The 23302-nt window shown below is 42.5% G+C and overlaps 1 protein-coding gene and 1 long non-coding RNA gene across 2 annotated transcripts in view; both read right to left on the bottom strand.

The window, feature by feature from the left end:
- Positions 1-12445, bottom strand: part of LOC127014219 (uncharacterized) — an 81509-nt gene extending 69064 nt beyond the window's left edge. Inside the window, exon 1 of the long non-coding RNA XR_007766162.1 lies at positions 12303-12445. This is a non-coding gene — a long non-coding RNA (uncharacterized LOC127014219). The remainder of the gene's footprint in view (positions 1-12302) is intronic.
- Positions 12446-17512: 5067 nt separating this feature from the next.
- OTOR (otoraplin) lies at positions 17513-21935 on the bottom strand. The gene is made up of 4 exons (XM_050893419.1): positions 21812-21935; positions 21188-21327; positions 20495-20605; positions 17513-17536 (listed from the first exon to the last, which is right to left on the bottom strand). The coding sequence occupies exons 1-4, from the start codon at positions 21933-21935 to the stop codon at positions 17513-17515; spliced, it is 399 nt and encodes a 132-aa protein (XP_050749376.1).
- Positions 21936-23302: the final 1367 nt, after the last annotated feature.

Genomic DNA, 23302 nt, shown 5'->3' with positions numbered 1-23302 from the left:
GACAATGCTGCTCAGTTAGGATCTGTAGTCACACCTACACCTTAAAAATGAGTGCATACTTAGGCAAGAGGAAAAACAAAAAATCAATCCTGAAGTAAGAAGAACGGGCCCATTAACCAGGTTGTCAGGCAAGTAAGAATTCTCTGCCTCATAATTACTGCTTTAGCCTCTCTTGTTTAGAAAGGGGGGGGCACAGACCCACTTCCAGGAAAAGAAATCATGTAAGGAAACTGTTGTTTCAGACTTCAGAAAACTTAAACTTCAGAAAACCTACACTGCATTTCTTTCAACTAGATCAATGAGCACATTTTAATTGTCAGGTTTGTTTACCTAAGACTATATGAGCTGTCAAGGCCCATCAGCACTGGATGGAAAGCAACTAGCCACCCACTCAGCTCCACATTGCTGACTTATTTGGCATTGCCTCCTCTAACAATCCTTGACAGCCCTTTTTTCCCCTACATGCAAGTAGCAGCTCAGGAAAAAAACCTCAAAACTAAGCAGCAGCAGCAAGTTTCTCATCTCCTCAGTTTCATGCTTTTGCTCATGAGGACCATTTTAACTGTTCGTGTAAAACAGAGACAGTCCAACACTGCCTTTGCCTTCAAAGGTCTATGGAGTTTTGTTCACAACTGTTGACATTGCTTGTTTTTAAACCCGTATGATTGGTAGAACGTTAAGTCCAAGACAAATCATGCCCTTTCAGCAAAGGCTTCTGGGCACATGGCTGAGGTATTTCAACACTGAAGGGCAGCAGCTCGCAGTGTTACATAGAAAATATCTGTGGAGGTGCAAGACAAAGAAGCTCTTCCAATACCAGAGATACTCTGCATCTGCAAAAGAAAGTTCTTCCCCCAGATACAATTACTGATTTCAGCTGAGTCACTGCAGAAACAAACTTGAGTTTGTTATAAGGCCTCTTCTATCTAGTGCACTACTGACAAGCGATGAATTAGACTGAGCAAAACAAGCTCTTCCCTGAAAATGAGTCCAGCGTTCTAGAGACACAGTAATTAATTGTGTCAAAGTCAACAGACAGCAAAACCTTGTTAAGTCACCGGGATGGGAGCAGGAAGTAACAAAGCACACATCCAGCTCGCAGCCCCAGGAACCCTCTCTCCATACAACATTGTACATGCTTCTGCACGGAAGAGAGATAGGGACAGAGTCCAGCCTCTTTCTTCTCCTTCCCAGGTGCTGAAGTCAGAGCCAGAAACTCTCAAAATTCCTGCCCTTTTACCTTATCCCCTTTGCTGCTATTCCCTGGTGGTGGTAACCTCAAGAAATTAGAGGGGGAGGAAGAAAGAGAGAAGGTGCAAATGAACCTTTTTCAAACGGAGAAAGAAGGAAAAGAAGGTACAAGGAGGCACTCCACGCAGCGAGTATTGCAGCCCTTCTATTCAAAGCACTTGCCTTTATTTATTGTTGCCAGACAGTCCAGCTGTGTTCCCCCCATTTTGGGTGAATCCCTAGGATTTTCTTTGGTTAAAAGAGAGACTTGTTTATAGGAACGTCTGTAGTCCACTCATGGAAGAAAATGGAAGTAGTAACTTCACCAAAAAAGCTTTTAAAAGCATAGAGGAGAAAAATAACAGGCACTGTACCAGTGCCCTTAAGTGGTGAACACAAAATGCTACGCTCACACATTCACAGTGATATTTTATTTGCCAAATAAATCAAGCAAAACTTATTCCAAAGGGGTCCAGAAGGGCAGTCAAGCAACAACAAAAAAAGCTGCATGAAGATTAGCTGTATCTCAGGCTCTGAAGTTGAACAAAATAAGGATGAGAGGCATTGGAAAGCCTTGCAAGATAGCAGTCATCATTTCACTGTATTTCGTTATCTACAAATCATGCAAGTAGCACACGGACTGCCCATTGAAAACCGCAACTTGTAGCATGAGTGCACAACAGTAGGTCCCACATGAAAAACATGGCCTATCACAGCTACCAAGCCTTAAGAATAGATGTCAGACAAAACAACTCTAAAATCTAGCATTAGATTAAAAAACAAAACAAGAAAAAAAAAACCCTTTCACTCTACCCTAGGGCACATATTGTTAAACTTGCTGTTGAATCCTTTTAAAAATAAGTAAACAAACTTCAGCACACTGCAGCCAAGTGTACTTTAGTTTCTCCAGTGTCATAAAACCAAAAATTTGCCATTTTCACTCATAATTATAGAATCAGTCTTCTATACAAAGATCTCCTAACAGAATTGTTGTTCTTTTTGGAAATCATAATGCTATTAAGCTTGCATTTAAGAGGGAGTAATGCTGCTTGGGGATACTGCTACATGCAGTTAAAAGAGAAGAGCCTGAAGAACTCAAGAGTTTTAATAAAGCCAAGGACATCTAGGACTTTTTCCGATTCTTTTTTAAAAGATTATTTGCATTTTGCGGCACTCCTGGTGTGGAAAAAGATGCCTTGCAAGTCTTACACTGCTTGAGACTAATGAACTTCACACAGTGACACTTGGGACTTGAAATGCCAGCTCTATCTGCAGTGATTCTTTACAAGACCAGAACACCCTCACCTCACCCAGCACTAGAGGGCCCACCTCGGCTGCTTAAGCACCCGAAGCTGTCGTCCAGCAGCACAACTACTTGTCAGTATACTGTAACGATCTGGCCGATGTGTTCTCAGAAAAGAAAAAAAAAGAAAAACAATCAAAACCTTAGTGTTATCTCCCTTCATTTAACTGTAAATATTTTGCACTAAGTAAAATAAAAAAACCAATCCTCTCAATGTGTTACTCCAAATTATAGCTTAGATAACAAACAAACCAGCCAACCCTAGAACTACTGTGAAAGAAATACTGTCTTCTCTGCCTACATTCATAGGACTTTGACAACACCAAGATCAATCCATTTTTCTATGGAATTACAGTGCAGCATTACTCCTCCAGATGCAATTGCTACGTACTTCGAAAAGCACAAACTTTAAAGCCTGTTTGGGAATTTCAAGCTCCAGCCTTAAAAACACCAAAACAATTATTAATGAATAATAAAAGCAAAGGAGGGTTTCCTTTTGTAACACATTTTCTCTTCACGGTACCTGCTAATTCAGAAGAATATCTTCTCTTTCCCTTTGTTGGTCTCCTTTTATTATCTTCAGTTTTGTTTCCTTGTGTTTCTCTGACCCTACAAACTTGCTTCTGTGTTTCCCTTTCACTGCATCTTCCCTTGAGCCAGGCTTAATAATCACTCTCTTTCTTGCAAGCAATCTTCCCCCTCCCCAAAAGGGCTAAATGAGTGCTTTTAATCTGCTATTACCTGCTTCATGTTTAAAATGAATCAGGGTAAAGACACAGTTTTCAATCATTGTAGCCAGTATACAATAATGCATTAAAATCTTGATTTTTCTTTTTTTTAATCTGAATACAACATAATCTCGGATTAAGTGTATATACGAAGATCAGTAAGTATAAGCTATCCTTTACTGAAATTTAAATTGGAGCCTTCTAAAAACAGGATGCAAGCGATTTGTAAAATGACTTCAGCGATTTTTCCTCACGCACTTTAGCTCCCCAGCATCTACAGACTGTCCCTTTGGGAAAACAATTTCCATTTAACTGACATGCAACAACAGCAATAAAAATAACGTTGCTTGTGTATGCAGAACCTCAAACAACTACAAATGAAATAGAAAAGGATTTTGATATATGACCACCAGCTCTCAGATAGAAACCTCATCAACAGAAAAAGTCCTGCATAAAAACATGACACAACAAATGCAGATCATTACAAAGAATGATTTAATAAGATGATGCATATTATCAAAAAAGCAGCTGGCTTTTCATCCTCCAATAACTCCTTGTTTTGCTAAATCAAATGCAAATAGCCCTTAACAACAATTTCTTTAATCTCAGTTGTATAGGCAGAGAGGAGACTCTGGACTAGCTAAACAGAAGTGGAAAAAATTCCATGCATTCAGGATAATAAAAACAAAACAAATATCTAAGGCTTCACTCAAGCCTTACAAGCCCAGAGCTCTTCATCAGGATTTACCAGTCTCCTACACCCTGCCCAGCAGCATCCCCAGCTGCTCCGGCCAGTCAATGGAGCATTCATAGTTTTCATTCCCCTCTCCTAATCCCCTTTTACAGAAAAAAGAAACTGAGCAGTAAGGCCAATATCCAATTCTATGATCTGTTGTTTTAAGTCTAAACACCTACTTCCCTTGTTCTGAAGAGGCCTCAGCTCACAGAGGTCTAACCCTAGTCAGTCCCACACTCCCCGAGATGAGCCAGGAATGGTGCTGTACAGGGCTGGTCATGGGCAAGTTCATCATTTTATGAAAGGGTGCCCAAATAGATCCAGCTATTATTTCGCTGTATCACCCAACAGGCTTTCCTTCCTCTTTATCAGGTATTTGATGGAAAGCTTGTTAAGAGATTGTTCCATCTATAAGAAGCTTATCAGCTCGTAATACTGCAGAGCCCAAATTAATCTCCTTGAATTAAATCAATACTGCAGCTGAGACTGATGCTATGACATAATGGATACAGGCTGAAAGGGAAGTATAGGCTGAAAAGGAAAAAATTCACACAAGACAAGTACAGCCAGAATATAGAAGAAAGTTGCAGATACCTTAAGCCTAATTCCTTTACATTGAAGATCTCCAGGCACATCCCCCCCACCCCATACCACCCCCCCCAGTATGCTGGAGGAGGCAGACCTGCACATGAATGAGATAGACTTCGAGTTTTACAGGCAGTAAACTAGTGCATCAGATGCTAAGAATTATGGAGCCACTAACATTACAATAGCCTGCAAAGTGCCTTTCTTGAGCACCCACAGGTTAAAGCAAAGTAACTATGAATCTTCAGCGGCCTGCCTACTGTAAGGCTAAAAAACCCAAACAAAACACTTTGCTAGTAGGGTGTGTGTCCAAAGAAATCTTGTCTCTGTTCTCAAATACCAGTTCAAACAGAAATCTGTTCCATTGTCTCAAAAGGCTTCAGCAACAGCCACTTCCGTTTTCTCAGAGAAAATTGTCTCTTCAGCTCCATGAAATTCTACTGAACCTAGGAACAATATAAGCCTAGTGGGAAGTAAGTTATGGGGAAGCCTCCAGGAAGATATTTTAAGCCGCATATATCAACAAATCACTGAGATTCACATTACCAACACAGCTCTGATGCTGCTGCAAGCCCTTCTATTGCAGCTCTTGCCGGTACATCTCCTGGGAAATCTGCAGTTACCCTTAACATTGATCTGCCTTTGACAGATCTTTGAAACAGGAGTGTCAGACCAATGGCAGGAATGATGAAAACAGAGATAACATTTAGGTGTGGTGGGTCTGGCCTTGTCTAATACACAGAAAGACCAAATGTGACCAGTCGCCCTATATCTGCAGATTCCCAGTCTTCTCAATCAGGAATCCATGGGTCAACAATCCAAGTGAACCGCCGGTTGCGGTGCAAACTCTTTCCCCATGCTTGGGCCATACTTACTCAAATTCATAAACTGTAGTTTCAAAAGTTCACATAATCACTTCTGGCTCCTGAAGAATTTAAAATGGGAGTGCCTCAACAGTGTAACTCAGTTAATAAAACATCACTTGGATTTACAAAACAAAACCAGCGTGCTGTCAGCATTTTCCAAAAGCAGTTGAGTCAGTTACTCAAATTAAGATGATAGTTACTGCACTATCACCTGCAGCAAGTCTACAAGGCTCAGACCCTCAGTTGCACCAGGGAAGATACTTAAGCCTCTAAACTTAAACAGCAAGGACACCTTGAGTGCAAGGCAAGTACTAAACACAGCTACTTTAATTAGAGCCGATGTGATATGCAAATGTAACTTCTAAAGTTGTTACAGTGTTACTCTGTAGCGGGTAGAGTGCAGGCAGCATGGCTGAGAGTTTACCTGAGCAAAATGAAGCATTCATTATCTTTGTAGCTAGGTAGCTTGTGACAGTGGGAAACCAGAACGTTCTTATGTTGAGGTACTCACAAGTTTTACTAGAACAGCCTCTGCAGCCACCTACAGCAGCAGTACAAGGCAGAAATTCATCAACTGTCACATTAAAAGCCTTAGAAATAAAAAAAACCAGAGCCTACAAAATGCATCTTTAAGGCACCTCACACCATGTACAATTCAGAGAAATAAACAGCCTGTTTAATAAGTTATTGCGACTCTCCAGCACAAGGAGGACAATAACACCAGGTGTGCAAAACAGAACTTAAGCATTGATCTAACAGCCTAATTCTATGCCTTGAAGAAGTCCTTGAGCTTGTTCACAGCCGGATAATGGTGGCAGCATGTGTCACAGAACAGATCACAAAAAAATTTTAACAATATATTCCTGGACTGAGTTTCCCTCAAGACTAAAGCCTCCAAAACAACCCATTTTAGTCACCAGTAACCAAAAATCTTCTCCTAATTGTGTATTACTGGCAACCTTTTGTGGTAACCGAGAGACTGAGCAGGAGGTTTGTGCAGGATGGGGCCTCTACCCATTTTCCTCAAAGGAGATGAGGAACGGCTGCCCAAAAGGCACATCCTGTACTCTAGAAGTAAAGACTAAGGCTACTCTAAGGCTTAGTCTCTGAAGGACTGGATTAGCAGTTCACAGTGCAGTCTCTGTAAGAGGATCATGAGTAACCCATGCCTCCACACAGGAGAACAACCTATTCCACACCTTCCTCTTACTCAGAGCTGATTGTCCAACTCCCCTGGTTCAGCCATGCTGGCTGATACATAGAAAACAGAGCCATTTCAAAGTGGATGAAGCAGACTTTTTCCCCTTGAAGGATTAATAGCTTTTACCTTCAAACAGTTCTTTCTCCTTCATCAGTTAAGATCAGAAGGAAGGGAAAGAGCAATTTATTAAAAAAGGTGCCTGGCAGGATTAAAACAAAAGCATTCTCCCCCAAAATTAGAGGGGGTGGCTGACACTACCTGTCAAAGCTTCCTAATGTTGGGCTTGCAGCCAGCTCTGCAAAGGCATTTAGTTTTCTGATTGGTGGTACAATCACTTAGAATCTCTTCCCTGCAGTGGTTTATGAAAAAAGTGGAAGAGGTCAGCTTATGTACACATCCATCTTGGCACTTCCAGTTTGGAGAAAGTGCCAGCAGTAGAAAAAGTTAAAACAAATCTATTTGAGGATACATTTGGGGTTAGAAAACGAGGCTGACTATTGTATTTCTGTAGGTTCTGCAGTCTGTACTCCTGTGGCATGCCAGTGATACCCATGCTGCCAAAGAAGGGGTTGGTAGGAAAAGTGTTCACGGTACGTGCGGAACAAGCTATACCTTGAAGAAAACTAGTTCTCTGCATGGTAAGGGGACTTAGGATGATTCTGTGAATCTCAGTAGTGCTTCAGCGAAGAAACTGCTGTGGGATATGACAAGAGGCCAACAACCTCTCCTCGCCTGCAGATCTCAGAGACTATGCAAGATGTTCTTAAATACTAGAACAATAGGGGATTCACTTACAACACTTCGTCTAACATTACCAGAGAAGGAATTTGATGGTGGTGTCAAATATGATAAGAGGGGTACAAATTCAAAGTCTTTAAAGCATAAGCTAGCAGAACTATTTAGGGTTACCATCATTCACGTTAGTGGTTGAATTAGAGACAGAGTAGCAATAGTTGTTTGTTCCGAGTGGATCATGGCAACCCCACTGTAGGAGTTGTGTGAGATTCCCACTCCCCAGAAGACTGTGCCAAAACCAGCACGGGTTGATTTTTGCATGTTTGTTCCCCAGGCTATCAATAGAAATGGATGGCTGCAAGTAGCTTCATCTTGTTTATAAAAAAAGTTACCTGAAAGAGGAGAGGAAAAAAAAACCCAAAGAAGTTGACTTCAGAATTTCAGAGAACACAGATCAGGCTGTGTCTGCAAGCGGATGAACAAACCAACAAGGCTGGCTTATGAGTGGGAACCTCATGATGGTCACACTGAGATGACCATAGTGTCACGCATTAAGCACACAGAACTCTGCTGCTTTAAGTTGCATTGCAACACCAACTGAAAACCAGAGCAGTGAGCTCCATTACATCATGGAGACATCTAATCCATGCTGCACTGTGCCTCCCACAAAGAGAAATGCTTTAAAAGCTGTCCATCGTCCCAATCCCACCAGCTGCTCTTCACACACAACCAGCCATCAGCAGCTACCAATTTGAACAGAATGAGAAAGCCACTGCCTGCACCCTGCAGTCAGGAGCCTTGCCACTGCCAGATTTAAGCTTCAGCACAGCTAGAGCCAAAGGGCCACAATCAGCTCAAGGTAGAACAGAGTAGAGCTGCAGAATTCACAACATGAGGAATACTTAAAGAAGCATATCCACCACTCATGGTGCAACAAACATAGTTACAGTAGTATTTAGTTGACACGTAGAGGGTGGGAAACTATCAGGATGTATGTTTGCAGAAAGAGTCAAAGTAAGCATTTTTCTACTACATTTTTTTCCTCTCCATAAACTCTACTAGCTAGATACTTGTGCAACATCATTATTCTGAGAAAGCTACAGAGCTGGCCTGCAAGACTCTATGTTCACTGGTCATATTCAGGCAATTTGAAGCAACTCCAGAAAGTGTCAACACATGCTAATGCTTACTCAGAAACTGTATGAGCTTGCAAACAACTCAATATTTTCCTAGTGTCCAAGTGTGTCTAACCCACACAAATGAAAACACAAACTAAACAGAAGAATTTGCTCAGCAGCATATTATGACTTTCACTTTACATACATGTATGCTGCAAATAGCAAAGGATGACCTAGCTTAGCAGCCTGAACCACAGAAGTATTAATTTTTTGCCATGGCTGTTCTGAGTATCCTCGAATAGCTACTTCTTTCTGCACTTTCCTCTCACTCTTAAAACAAAAGAAAAAAAAGCATAGTGTTTTGAACAGAGCTCTGTAATTGGAACACAAGGTGGCAGTTCAAACCCTTAAGAACACGTAGCATCTGCTTACAATTCTTCAGTACAAACAAACCACAAGCTAGTGAAAGCACATTGAACTTGTTCTGGCAGAAAACCATGTCTCCCCCAGGGAAGGAGGTGGTGGTAATGCCTTAGGGACACAGATTTTGCTGTCTTCCCTCTATTGATTAGGTTCAATGACATAAGGCTTTTTCTGTACATGCAGCTTTTCCTGTTGAAAAGCACACTACTTGGGCCACAACACTGACCTTTTCTTCCGAGTTAACAGCAAGATGTACAAGTCTGTCTACACTGCAAAAAGCAGTATAAGGAGGAGAGCCTTGAGCTAGCTGAAAAGAAGCTGCAAGCATTAGAGTTACAACACTGTGGTGCACTGCAAAAGCTATTTATTGAGCTAAAAGACAGGGCTAATTTACGCCAGGTACAATGTCACACTCACATGGCCAAGCAGCTTTCAGGAGCCCCATCCATAGACTGGAACAATGTGATTTTGCAATGCGTGGATATAACTAAATCTAACGCATGTTGAGTATCCTTGCAACACAGAAGATGGAACTAGGCAGGTACACTAAGTAGACTAAGCTACGGTGGCTCGGATGAGTTTCACAAAGCAACCAAGCAAGCTTGTGAAAGAAGAATCCATCCAGAGTTACTAAATGTAAAGACATCACCTCTGGTCCAGGGAGCGTGGAGATGAATCTGTCATCTAACACAGGATGGTTGCATTCTTGAATGCCCAAGCTGCAACATCTGTGCCTCGTTCCCTCTGCTTGGGCTATCTCCCATGTCAGGTCTGCCTCTCAGCTCTTTTGAGGTTCCAGGCATCTCTCTGCCCCCGTCCTCTACCCAGTCTCTCACTGCTTCCTTTCAGTCCACAGTTCTTTCAGCCCCATTGGTATCATTTTAGCTAGGAGACTTTACCCGTTAGTACACTCCTACATTTACAATACTGTTCTTGCTTTGATTTACAGCAGTGATCTCTGAGAGCTTTTCTCAGACCATGACCATGGTGGACAGAGTACCCCTCATGACTGTGATTTATTTCAAACATTACTATTGTATCTTTGCAACCAAATGTCCCATGCCCCCTGAAAACAGAGCCCAGGTACTAATATTCACTGTCTCCTCCTACAAAATCCAGGCTAAAATACAAATTTTAGCAAGATGAGTTATATGCCAAGGGGAAAGGGCAACATGACAGTAAGAGGCCAGATTTACTATACAGCAAAAGACATGAGAAACAGGTCTACAGCAGAACTGGAAAACAGTTACAGATCTCAGCTACTTGGGTAAGGTCTGCTCCTCCAGGCATTGCTTAACCTCTCTACTTGCACAGTCTTGAGAAGGAGCTACAGCCCAAATGAAGAAGTTTTGCCAACTCTCTACAGTTCCCCATTGTACAGTGTAGTGAAATGACACATTAGAGACCTCTTAGTGACTTTGCATCTTCTGCTTTCCCTATTATTTTGCACACTGCTACAGTCCTTTATTCTCAACTTTCCCCAGGGATTATTACTTCATCCCTCTTCTCAGAACTGCCTTGCCTTTTGAATCACTGGCAATTATTATTTTTAAGGGGCAATATAAAATGATGAGGATATTTACAGATATCCTTAAAGCAGACAGCTTATCATTTCTCTATTACATCTCCTTCTAGAGATTTCAAGGCATTGCGTGTGGAATATTGCAGAGAGCTATTTGCATATCAAAGAAGATACAAGGAAGTTTAATGCTTTGGCTGGCATCATGATCAATACATGCTGCACAGTATATTAACTAGCCTGACTCTACATCAGACCAGCGCTAGCAATTTTACCCTTTGTAGCTCAAAGGGCTGGAGACTGCCTAAAGAAGAACCCACACATCAAGCTAGCTGCATTTAGTTCACACAAAGCTACATCACCGTTTCCAAAAAGAAACAAGAGTGCATTGGCAGTTACACCACCTACAAGAAGCCATTCATTGGAACAGCTAACACACATTTCACTCAAAGACTTTCAAAATCCATTAGAACCCAGAAGGAAGTAGGAGTTTTTCTCCTGTGAAACTTTCTTACTGAGGAATTTCTCTATTCTGCACCAGAACTGGGAACCATCCCCTTCTGTCACCAATAACTGCCCCACTAACCTTCAGAAAGGAAGACAAGTAGGAGGCAGTTAGTCAGACTTTCAACCACCAGGAACTAGAAATAGGAGTTCCCTGTATCACAGCTGAGTGTCCAGCCCCCTGGGTTATTATGCACGCAGAGGAATTTCTCCACCTCTGGCTTCCAGAAAGTCTGCCTGGGACTTGAGGAACCTTCAGCCAACTAAACAGTTCCGAAACTGGTAGATTCATAACAGAATACTGACTGGCATGGGCTATACTCCAACACAGCCACTAGCAGATGGACTAGCAGCTCTTCTCTTCCATGCTGCTGTTCAAAGGGTATGCCACATGGGAGGAAAAAATCTGATCTGATTAGAGCTGCGTACTACACCCCCAAACTTAGTCCACCCCTTAAGCAATTTTACACACTCTTGTGGCAAAAACACAGTAGTGCAGCCCAGTCTCCTTTTACAGGAATTCCCCCCCATCTGAAAAAAAAAAAGTCTTCAGTGAAACTCTAACAAATCTTAACCTCACTGCCACTGTTTGAGGGCCTGACCATAGGCAATGCTTTGCTATAGCGTATATGAAAACAAGCATTAAAATACAGACAGGAGAGCTGTCTTTAAGCTGCATTCTCACCGCACTATCACGTAAGACAAGCTTTATGGTTTGTGTACTTGTTCAAGACTAAGTGTTCTTTTGCATTTTACACTCTTCAGAGACATTCACACCTTTGTTTAAGCAACGCTGAGAAACTCAAGCATTACATGTATAGCTATTTACTAAGTACTCAGGCAGTTTTACCTAATACCATATATTTTGAGCTCCTGCTTTTTATGGGCTGGCAGTGTAATTTCAGTCTGAGCAGGAAGAACAATCAGCCTCACACTGGTTCCTTGTGATCTGTATTGACATAACACTATTCACCCATCCCAAAGCAGTTTTTTTCCACCCACCCCTGAAAAAACAGCTATTTCTAAACCTGAAAGCCATTTTGTTCCACAAACCCATCAGTCACCTCTGAAGGCTGGTGACACAGCCATACCACATCGGTTCAAGAAAACCAAGCAGGGGTGGGAGGCTGTAAGGGAAGAAAACCCTGCAGACAGGTCAGTGTCAGCCAACATAAGATAAAGCATCTCTCCTTTGCCAGAGAAAAGGAAAGAAAGACAAACTATCTTTCAGCTTAAATGAGGTATTTCCAGTAAATAAACATAAATCAGGAATAGTTTAATAGCAAGCACTATTTTAAGAATCAACTCAGGCCCAAGGTTAACAATAATATTCTCCAGTTATTCTTTTCCTTACCTGGCTACTCCATAACAAGGGTTCCTAAATCTCAAGGTCATAAGAGGTTTAGATTCATATCAGAAAGGTATCTTCTTCTTGCAACAGCCAGCTCAAATAAAGCACTCTGGGCGAGAGAATAGGAGGCCACAGACCACCACATTTCAGATGAGAGGTCACTGCATCTGCTGGCCTCCTCCCTCAATCTGCCTTTGCAACCCCCAACTTCCCCCTCATACTGCTGAGGTGGTGATTTTTATAGCAGCTGTTGCTCATTCCCCCCCCCCGCCTTGATCCCAGTCAGGGCTGCAATTAGCCCTTCATTAGTCCTGCACCAGGGCAGCTGGGGATGTTGTTTCCCTCCTCCAAAGCCCTCATGCTGCAGCCCGTGTGTGGAAAGGAACTCAGCACCTACCATCTGCCTGCTGTTTTCTTGTCACTGGAGTTTGTTGTATGGAGTTGGCCCACGCGCTGGTAACACCACCCCACTGTGGGTACAGGCACCTCATGCACTGCCTCTTCGCCACAGGGCCAGCGCATTTCAGGAACACGCAGCGCTCGCGTTGTCAGAGTGCATTGGCATGACAAAGTTGTGGTGGCAAGAACACGTTTTCTGTGGAAGAAACACATTGCAGGAAAGCCCTGAGTGAACTCTGTCATCTTTCATAAGCCCTGAGGCATGTTTATTGTTAGTAGAATAGATAACAAGATGCTTACAGCAGTGTATGTAATTAGGAGAAAGTCTCTGGTGTAAAATGTTAGTGCCATCACAAGTAAGAATTAGATAAGCATGTGTGAATCCTTCATAAACTCAGTCATCCTTATTGTTACCAACAAGCCAAATTAGAAACCTGGCCTGCTGCTGTGCAATTTGAGCATGTGCTGTGGAGAGACAGTGAGATGGGCAGGGGTCACCAGCCCTGAGAGGAGAAGCTGTGGGAGCTGGACTTGTTCAGCCTGGGGACACAAAACCAGCCCCCCAGTAACTACAAGGCGTTTATTGAGAAGATGGATCTGGGCTCTTTATTGAGGTGCTCTGTGGAGGAAGAGGGACAATGGACATAAATTGAAAAAAAACAGGTTTTAGATAAAGAAAGTAATTTTCAGTATGAGAATAATTAAGGAATGAGTTACCCGGAGTCCTTGGAGGTTTTCAAGACTGGGCAAATCCGTGAGCACTCTGATGTGGATTCAGTGTGACCCTGCTTTGGGTGGGAGACCCCCGAAGGCCCTCCCGGTTGGGGTGTCCCTGTGATGCTACTAACCAGCCCAGTCCTTCCCACAGCCAGGCAGAAGCCCGCCACTGGATGTCACCCTGCGCTCACCGAACAACGCTGCTCCCACCAGCAAACAAAGGCTCAAATCCCATTGCAGCGGGAAGGCTTTCTAATTACAAGCTTTTTACTTCAGGTAATGACTTAGGAGTATTACACTTCTTCAAAGCCAACCTTGTTGAAAAATACACAATGGTTTAGTTTAAAAGCTTCGGAATCCCCACCTAAGGTTGAAAACTTAATGCTAGCTTCAGCCAAGTAGATACCATGAGATCGCAAGTTAAGAGTGCAGTTCAAGGCCACATCAAGAGTCCTACGCAGCCTTGTTTAAATGCAAAACTGAAATACACATCAAGCTGTGCGTATATTTCCTCTATGCTGGGATAAAATGAACCGAGACAGACTGTAAGATCTTGTCATATAAATAGCACATGCTGCATGTAAGATATTGTGTACATATTACTAAAACAATAACAGTGAAACTGCTGTGATTTCTAGAAAGAAACTGCAAGGACAATAATCACTGTAGGGGAAAAAGAAAGAAACTAGAAAATCAAAAGCACCCTCCACTGCCTGCTAGCATAATATTGATTCTCCTCTCCTTCTCCTGAAAGTCAGTTCCTGTTTATTTCAGCCAGGTACGCTACAGCATGAACACTTAGGGGTCTGAACGGCAAACTGTGTTGTTCTGAAACGAGCTTCACCTAAGAATGTGAAATGCAGAAAGCAGCTCTGTGTTCAGTGTCAAAACTATTGATCTTTAACTGTCAACTTCACATTAATAGTGCTGCCAAGTGCGAGCACTCAAAAGTTTTCTACAGACATCCTGTGCTCCCCTGCCATTTCTGCCTTCCCCGCTTCCCCCAGATTTCATCGTAGAAGTCTGGGATCATTTTGTTTACCTTTGGTGCTAGTGCTGTTAAGATTAAGGTTGTCACGCTTCTCTGCATTTCTAAAGGGTAGAAACTTAGACTTTCCTCTAAACCCAAGAGATTCTCAAGTAATAATCAAGCCTCAGCAATGGGAATTTTAAATTAATCAAACACCGTGAAACTTGCGATAAAATAATGACATTTGAGGCATATTGTGCATCTTCTCTAGAGTGAGAAGACCACGTCAGACTGCAACATCTCCACTCTTCTGAGCACACACACCATCCCTTGCAAAGTGAATCTACCCAACATGCCTTCTCAGTGCAACATTTACACAGTGAAGAGATTGCCCTCAGAGAGGCAATGGCCATAGAGATCAGGAATTGCTGCATTCGTTGTATCACGTCCCTGGTGACTAACGAATGAAATCACAATTCTCCTTTGGACAACTGAAAACAGGATCCTACCAATAAGTCACATAATGAAGCTGTAAGTTTATCTAGTCTATCGTATCAGAGTTCAGATTGTAGCATAGGTCACCAGTGCTTGTGAGATGACAGCTTTACACAATGTGGTTGTATAAAACAAGTACCTATGACATTGTGCAGACGAAAGGTGCTATAAAGCTTCATTAGATTGGAAACCATCCAACAGTTGCACATTAGAGACTGAATTCAGTAGACAAGTAGCTTTGCCAGTACAATGCTTCTTCACAGCCAGATGCTTTATGAATACCACAAAGTGAACCCTTATCTTACTTTCCTCAGAATTAGATTTTCAAGTAGCAAAGACAGACTTTGATGCCCCTTGAAAGCCTTCTGAGTTATTTTCTGCACAGAAGAGATCACCACAGAACAGGGCCTTTGATGGCAGCCAGGGAAAAGGCAGAAAGAAATAAATACATACTGCCCACATTCTGCCACGGTGGCCCCAGACTTGCTATAACTGCCAAAGAAGTCGTAGCAGGCTGTTTTTCACCGATACTCCTAATGTTGCCCTTTGTGCAAGCTCAAAAAGGACAATATATGTATACCTACTCCCTGTTGTATGCATCTTGCACTGCAAGTATTCTCCTCTTAGTTGTTGTTTTGCTGTCCTTAGGTATCCATAGCTCACACAAGCTGGTTAAAGACCAAACAGGAGCTGAAACCAGTTATGTCTGCAAGCTTTGCTTTACAAGGACATGGGTTAAGGATTAAGCGCAATGTCAAGGACTATAAACACTGGTCTCACCTTATACCACAGAATGTCCAGTTCTGGTCTAGAGCTCCTGCACTGTAAATGAAGAGGAAAGGATGGTATCTTTGAGGAGAAATGCATGTAATGCTTTTTACATCTGTCTCTTACACATCCATGTAGAACTGGGTATGTTAATAACTGTAAGCAATTATATGAGATGATGATTTCAGGAAAAACTCGTATTTTCCAATAGCAAGTGCTAAACCTCACCTCACAATTTTTATTCATATCCACAGGGCAGTTTGATGTATTTTGTGTGTTGTTTGCAAACACCTACTGCTACATGTACTATTCTGGTACTCGCAGCTTCTAAAGTGTGCCCAGGTGTAGGATACATTTCCACCAAGCAGCAGGCCTATCTAAAATGAATGCATGCAATTGCAAACACCTCATCTTGGAAAGCTATGCTGAGTGGGAACCATTCAGCTAAAAAATTACACTTTGCTGGTTAAAAAGTAACTGTTTGCTCACAGACAACCCTGCCAGAGGTCTTTGACAAATGAAAGTACTGCTAGTCCTAAAACGTTCTGTCATTCAACCCCTGGAAACCCATGAAATTTTACCCAAAGAACTCACTTTTTGAGGCCGAACTGGCAGCACAGACGCTGAATACCACGACCGCTTTCAGCCACAGGCATGTTTAACATTGAGTGACACAACCTCCCGCTTTGGGGGCAGGAGGCTCAGCCCAACAGCTCCCCACATATCCCTCTGTCCCGGGTGGAGGCAGCAGAGGGCCGAGCAGGCGATGACCAACCCGGGACCAGCACCCTCACGGCCATTATGCCTCAGGCGGCCCTTTCCCCCTCCCAGACCCGCGAGCTGGGGGCGCGAGGGGGCAGAAAATGCCCGATTCCGATTGGCTGCCGCGCTGGCGGGCGCTCGGTCCCGCCCTTCTGGAAGGTTCTCTGCCGGCTGAGGCGCTGAGGCACAGGACCTCTCTGAGGGCAGACCGAGCTTCACCCGGTGTCGGGCTGCCACAAGAGGGCACTCGGAGTCGCATTTAACTTTAGTTGCTGAGGCGGAGTACCCTCCTTGTTCGTAGACAATTTAATCTGCTAATTCTTCACCCGATTCCATCAGTGAGGCTCTCCACGACGTAGCAGGCATCCCAGGGCTGGCAGTCCGACTGTTAGAGCCAGAAAGGGATCAGCAGGATACCTCCTCCAATTCTCGTGCTTTGAACATTTAGCAGAGGCTAAACGACTTCTGTACCAGCGCTCAGGGGAGCAACCGCGCACAGTGCTGCATCCAAGCCGGGGGAGGCCCTCGGCAGGCACCATCCCCAGCCTCCTGTTTCAGACCGTAGCTCTGAGCCGCGGTTTCAGCTTGAACGTGCCCTGTACCAGCACACACAACGGGTGAGGTACGCTTTTTGACACACTGCTAAAGCCTCTGTTTAGTTACTGGTAACTATGGATGGCTCTTACAACAAAAATGATTTATTCCAGTGAGTCACTGATGGCTCACCTAAGGAAGGTATTTTTAATATCTAATACATGGTATAAGGTTATGGCAGGAAAATACAGGTCAAGATCACACATCTAATCCCATACATAGTATATTTATACCACACAGACTTACAGCAATTCAAAGGCTATTAGCTTTATTAACAAGTAACAAAGTACACACACATAAAAAAATTCTAAAGAACAAATCCTGTGTGGGACTATTTCCCCATTCCAAATCACTCCCTTTAAATGAAAACTTTCTTGTTTTGAAGAAAGATTACTTGTTTCACAAACATCTATTACAGGAAGGGCCGTGTGTTCAGGGAGGGTGTCCAGGTTTCCTCCTGTCAGCTTTCCCCGGTAGTAGCAGAGAAATTACCTGACCGCTTTCAGTGCTATTCACAGAAGAAATCAATGTCCTGAAAAAGAGAGTTAAAAGGAAAGATGTGCTGAGATTACTGAAGGATTAACATCCCTTTATCACCCCCCAAAGGTACATGAGTAGATGCAAACACAGAATAGACTATAATGTACTCAAAGTACACCATAATATACTCAAAGTATTCTGGAAAAGAAAAAGGTCTTTTGATTCCTTTTGCATAGCTGGGATGATTTGTTCCTGCCATAAATTTTTAAAGTGAATTAGGCAATACCACCTTCTCTTCGTTTCAAATTATTCCTTTATCTTCCTTTTTTGTTTTGTATTCCCACATCCATAGCTGGATTTATTAGTCATATGTAACCCTTTATCCTTAAACAGTTCCTAATCACATATGAAAAGGATGCCTTAAACAGACTGAGGCTATGCGATACACTTGCTACGGAGAAATGAGACTAGAAAATAAATGCCAGTATTCTGCTTGAAAACTTCCAGGATGCGATAGGCTTCCACAGCATATTGCTTTCATCTAACTTCCTGCTATTATCTTATATGGCTATGTAGATCTTGATTCTGCTGCAGGGAATTATCACACTGCGGTGCTCAAACTATACGACATTGACAGCGGACCAGCGTATCACATATAGCTGTCCACTGGAAGCAGAAGACAGGGAGCTGTTTCAGAGCAGATGCTTACTGGTAATGAAAGTACTCTCATCTTAGCCAGCAAATGGCCAATTTTAAGTGACGGAGGCGAGGCAGGCAATCCAACACCGCTTTGTAGTACACACAGTCTACTGTGTTGAGTCTATTGTATTCAGTGTGATTCAATGGTTCAGAAGCAGTAGCACTGGGGAAAAAAAATCTCCTAAGATTTATTGCTCAAACAGCAACCAACAGGCATGGATTACCCAGAGCTGCACAAAAGGATGCTGAGAGAAATCCACAGGCAGACATATTTATTAGCAGGGTCTGTAGCTGATGGCACACATTGACTCCAACAGGGAAAGTTACTTTTGGCGGGGGGGGTGGGGTGTGTGTGGAAATAATAAAAGGAGTCAGAGACACAGAGGCCCCCAGGCTAATGTCCTCTTTCAGGCTTCTCTGCAGTGCAGCAGGTGCCCCCCCCCAATACTTTTCCCCATCAAGTTCCCTATCAGTTGTTCCTCCATGCAAAGCCATTTATGTGTGCCACCCCGTGCTTCAATCAGGGGCGGGTGCGGCATGCTGATTAATCGTTAAGCTTTGGGCATCATCGGGTCCCCTAATAAATGGCAACCCCTTCCCAAGAGAACCCATCGTAACACCAATATTGGGCTTTGCAGGTGCAAGGCCAGGAAAGCAAGGCAAAAACATTGCCAGTGGCTTGGGGGAAGGTTACAGAGCTGCGAGCGAGAGACTGGCTTCTGACTTGCAGGTGGGAGGCTGGTGGCATTAGAGGCGTCTATGTCAGTGCGCAACACTCACTCTGTATAAAACAGCACCTTTAAGAGATATTTCTGGAGCAAGCAGCATGCCCATACACAGATTGGTCAAGATGTGCTGTAGACTGTTTTAAAAGTGAACTTAGAAAGAGTCAAATCCTTAAGGTCACATTTGCAACATACAGCTGAGAGCCGTAGAACACGGAAAAGAATGTATCTGTATCGCCCTTCGTTTTCGTTGCAAAGCTCCTGCACAGCAAGAAAGTGAAGTAAGGGTGAAACGACTGTGAAAGTCTGTGTTGCTAGTTTTGCAAAAGAAAATTACTTTCCAAATAAAGTTCTGCATTGCAGCCTGACAACAGCCCATTCTGGACCCCAAGTCAGCCTGCAGGCTTGTCATGGGCCCACCGAGCCAGAAATAATTCACCTTTATGCTGCCAATCGCCTTAACCTACCTCTGCTTCCAGTTCAGCTTGCCGTGCAGCAGACTGGCTGTCATTGTTGAGAAAAGAGCTTAGAAACATATTTTAGCCATTCTTTCATGTTCTGTGACTAATTGCTGCAATGCTTCTGGGTCAAATTCAGAATAACCTAACGTAGTGTCAAGAAAAACAATCACTTATCTGAGATTCGCATTTCCTCAAATAAAGCTGGTCTGACACATTATAATGCAAATCCTAGCAACTATTAACATGAAACAAAATTCTTCCTTTCACTTATTTCCTCTGTGTTAATGAAACCCATCTCATAATCTGGACCTATGATTAAAGAGTCCAGATACTATTTCAAGATTGACACACTAATCGTATTTTGCCATACACTTCAAAATGGCATATAGCTAAATGTTCAATATTGGTGAAGGTAATTACTAGAAACCTACCACTCAATTTGTTTTTAAGCATAGAAATAAGCTACCAGTGAGCGTTAGTTGTAAGCCAAACCATACCAGCCTCTGAGAAAGGACCCTCCTCTTCCACTCTTCCGTGAAGTGTTACAGATCTTTAGTAAAATTACGAATGGTCTGGTGTATGAGACACTACTGTACATAATCAGGGACAATCACCCTTTCAGAAATACAGCCTACTTACTCACAACACTAACATGTTTCCACGAGCTTTTTAATTCAGCTTTTTGACGTACGAATAACTTTGTTATGAGAAAGCAAGTCTGCTTTCAGTAAATCAGGAGTTCTGTATGACAGTGTACATCTATTTATACAATTAATAGAAAGCGCACTTGTACACAGTACTAAAGTACGCAGCACAATATCCAGACTCTAAAAAAGAAAGCTTTGGGTAAAACTTACGTGGCCTTGAAGGAATACTATTCAAATCAATAGGAACTCTAACGGGATCAAGCCCTCAATGCAGCATTTGTAATGCCTGCAATATCAGAGCTTATGTTAGGGATTTTATTGAGGCTATTTGCCTGTATAAAGGCCCAAAGATTGGATCCCTAAGCATCTGTGATATGCTACAATCAACTGCCACAATTATGATTTGTTTTTACAGCAAATTAGCATTACACAGCCAAGTATAATTATGTAGCCAGCTGGGCTTTTGCAAATTCCTTACCGTTGTAGGAACAGTCTTATTTGCTTCTTGATAGACATGTTGTTCTGAGACTAAACTGCTAGGGAAATAACCAACTGTCCCCATATGGTCTTCATACTGTTCTCCATAAACCTTCAAGCAAGGAGATGTATAATTAGATACCTTAAAACAGTCCTAATCTGGTTTGAGCTAGTTCATAATTTAGTCAAAAGCAGTTACTAATAGTGTTTGTTACTCTGGTTTCAGATTTCCTAGTTTCCAATTAGCTGGCACATGAAACGAACCATTAACACAAGTTCTGATACAAGCATACATTTTCTGGAGTAAAGTAATACGGCCTATAGTTTATCTGGAATTTTTTTTACAAATGCAACTAATACTTATCTTAGCTTCCCTTAAATTTAAGAGTTTTATGACCAACTGTGATAAAAGCTTTCTCCTCCATAGTTTCAGCAAACAGCCACAGAAAAGAACCGTTGAGCCCTTCTGTTAAGGTTCAGTTCATAATTACCATGCAGTTATTGAAGATATTTCATTAAAAAAAAAAATTAAAACCCTCAAGACGACTCAATCAGTTTAAGTTTAAACATTCATATTGGAAACTAAGTTGCTGCTTTAAAAGCCACAATAGCTCAGTATCAGCATCCATTTCTTGACAGAAATGCATGTTAATCTACTTCTGGTTTGCTCATATACACAAGAATCTCCTCTTACACTTCCAGCCCAGAATTCTCCAGAGTCTTTTTCTTTCACTAGTTTTGAGTAAACATAAATCAACTGCCCTTTTTTAATATTAATGAATCTGCAGTCTGGAGCATTATAATCCTCTTCTGCTCTGGCAAGGGAAATGGTGTCTAGGAAAAAAAAAAAAAAAAAGAATGAGGTGGACAAATTTAAATACATATGTACTTTTAGAAAGAGAAATATAAATACCTGTGTGCTTGTATGCACACATGTAAAACTATTTCTACAGATAAAAGTAGGTTATCCTGAAATTAATAAAAGTCTTCAAGAATTTGTTCTGCTCATTTTTCTATTCTCCAGTAAGCAAAGTAACAGCTTAAGAATGTGCCATTTCATCACAGTGGAAGTTACAATCCTTCTCTCCACACTTACCTTTCACTTGAGTGAAAAGCGTCCTTTACAAAACCCTTTTTGCAGTAAAACTGCACGTGACATTCCACATAAAGCCTTCCACTCTGCTTTTAACGTTGACAAGCCAATGCAAATATAACAGAGCTAAATAAGCAGAATAGTTTTCCCTCGCACTACCGCATCCAAACTCCGCAGTCATGTTTGAGACTATTTTGTCCTCAAAATTAAAGGAAAATTACTTACAGACACAGTCGTCATCAGCACACAGCTTCTTGCTGGCAAGCTTGTCCATAAAAATTCCAGTTACAAGAGGACACATTAATCCGAGACACAAAAGTAAAACAACCAAATAAACACGTTGTGTCATTTTTCTTTGCTGCAGCGCTTGCCGAATGCGCACCAGGTCCAGCGATCCCCGTCTTTTATGGAAGAGGCAGACACCTGGACAAACATGCCGGGCCAATGGGAAGGGGTCGGAGCAACATTCCACCCCACCAGAGGAGCCGCAGGCCGGATGAAGACCTCAGGGTTCACTCACGAAACCGAATCCCTTCCCAAAGCCTTTCTGCATTAACATTTCAATCAGCCCCTGTGTTATTTAAACGTTTTAAGCCTTCCTGTAGTTGTCCATAGTCTTAATCTTACCTCAAGCAAAGTTTGAGAATGAAAATTAAGTCAGACCCTGGTAAGCAGCAGCAAAGGAAATTACATCCTTCCAAATCCTCAAGTTCTTCATTTTCACAAATGCTCACTGACAAGCGTAATCTTCACTGGACCGTGAACCCTCAGTGGCAGAGGTTCCCCTGTTACGGTCTACAGAAAGGACCTACTAGGACCCTAACACATGGACGCAAATGTAAACAAACCATTAGGGAGTTGAAACCCAGTAAAAAGGCGTTGCAGGTCAGCAACGGAAATTTGAACTCTAAAAGGTTCAAGCACTGCATACTTTTATAGACAAGATCCCTTCCACAGGAGATGCAGTCGAGAGCAAAACACACAGGTTACGCCAGGACAGCAACCATTTCACTTTTATTTACATAGCTGAACTCAGTTGAGAGTTTGCAGATGCAAGACCCTGAACAACGTACAGTGCCACAGGCTGACTTAAAAGGTCCTCTTTATGCCTTGGAGAGGACATCTAGAATTCATCTAACTTCCCAAAATCTTGTCCTAGCATACCTGAGGCAAGACTCGCAGGGAATATTTTAATTAAAATAGATGCGCACACATGCACAAAAGGAACAAGCACTGGAGTTACTGCACTGTAAGCAATTCACATCACAGCTGTCAGGCTACAGAAGGCTGGTCTGGATCAATCCTTAAAAGCGACCAAGAGCAAGTTTGGAAGTTCCCAAAACGGCACTCCAGAGAACCAGTGCTTCCCGATTCACGAGGAGGCCTGAAGAGCTGCTGGCTGTACCAGCTTTCAGTCCACGAGCAGAACAGAGGAAGCTGTCAACTGTCATCAAAAATCCCACACTCTCTTTTAAAGAAAGAGCATCTTGCAATTTCTAGCATCACCTTCCTATTAGAGATGACTTCAACACATTCTCTAATCTTCCAGCCCATTACTCCTTCCTCCAGCCTCCCATATGTAGTGTCTAACTTCCTTTGCAAGACAGCTCCACAGAAACCCTTCTAAGTGAATAAAGGTGAAGAGCGGTGGTACGCAATGGTGGTCTCACGTACACAGACTAGTGGGATGCAAGGACAGCATAATTAATACCTATA

Source organism: Gymnogyps californianus, chromosome 3 (genome assembly GCF_018139145.2).
Source record: "Gymnogyps californianus isolate 813 chromosome 3, ASM1813914v2, whole genome shotgun sequence".
NCBI classification, from domain to species: domain Eukaryota; kingdom Metazoa; phylum Chordata; class Aves; order Accipitriformes; family Cathartidae; genus Gymnogyps; species Gymnogyps californianus.
This window is presented reverse-complemented; position numbering and strand designations above follow the sequence as displayed.

What these genes read in the sequence shown, in the direction of transcription:
- OTOR (XM_050893419.1), bottom strand. Translation starts at nt 21,935, where the DNA reads ATGACACAACGTGTTTATTTGGTTGTTTTACTTTTGTGTCTCGGATTA. An exon ending in TGCTGATGACGACTGTGTCT is followed by an intron (nt 21,328 to 21,811) that starts GTAAGTAATTTT and finishes TTTTTTTCCTAG; the next exon opens with ACACCATTTCCCTTGCCAGA. An exon ending in ATAAGACTGTTCCTACAACG is followed by an intron (nt 17,537 to 20,494) that starts GTAAGGAATTTG and finishes TCTCTTTTTCAG; the next exon opens with GACATTGATTTCTTCTGTGA.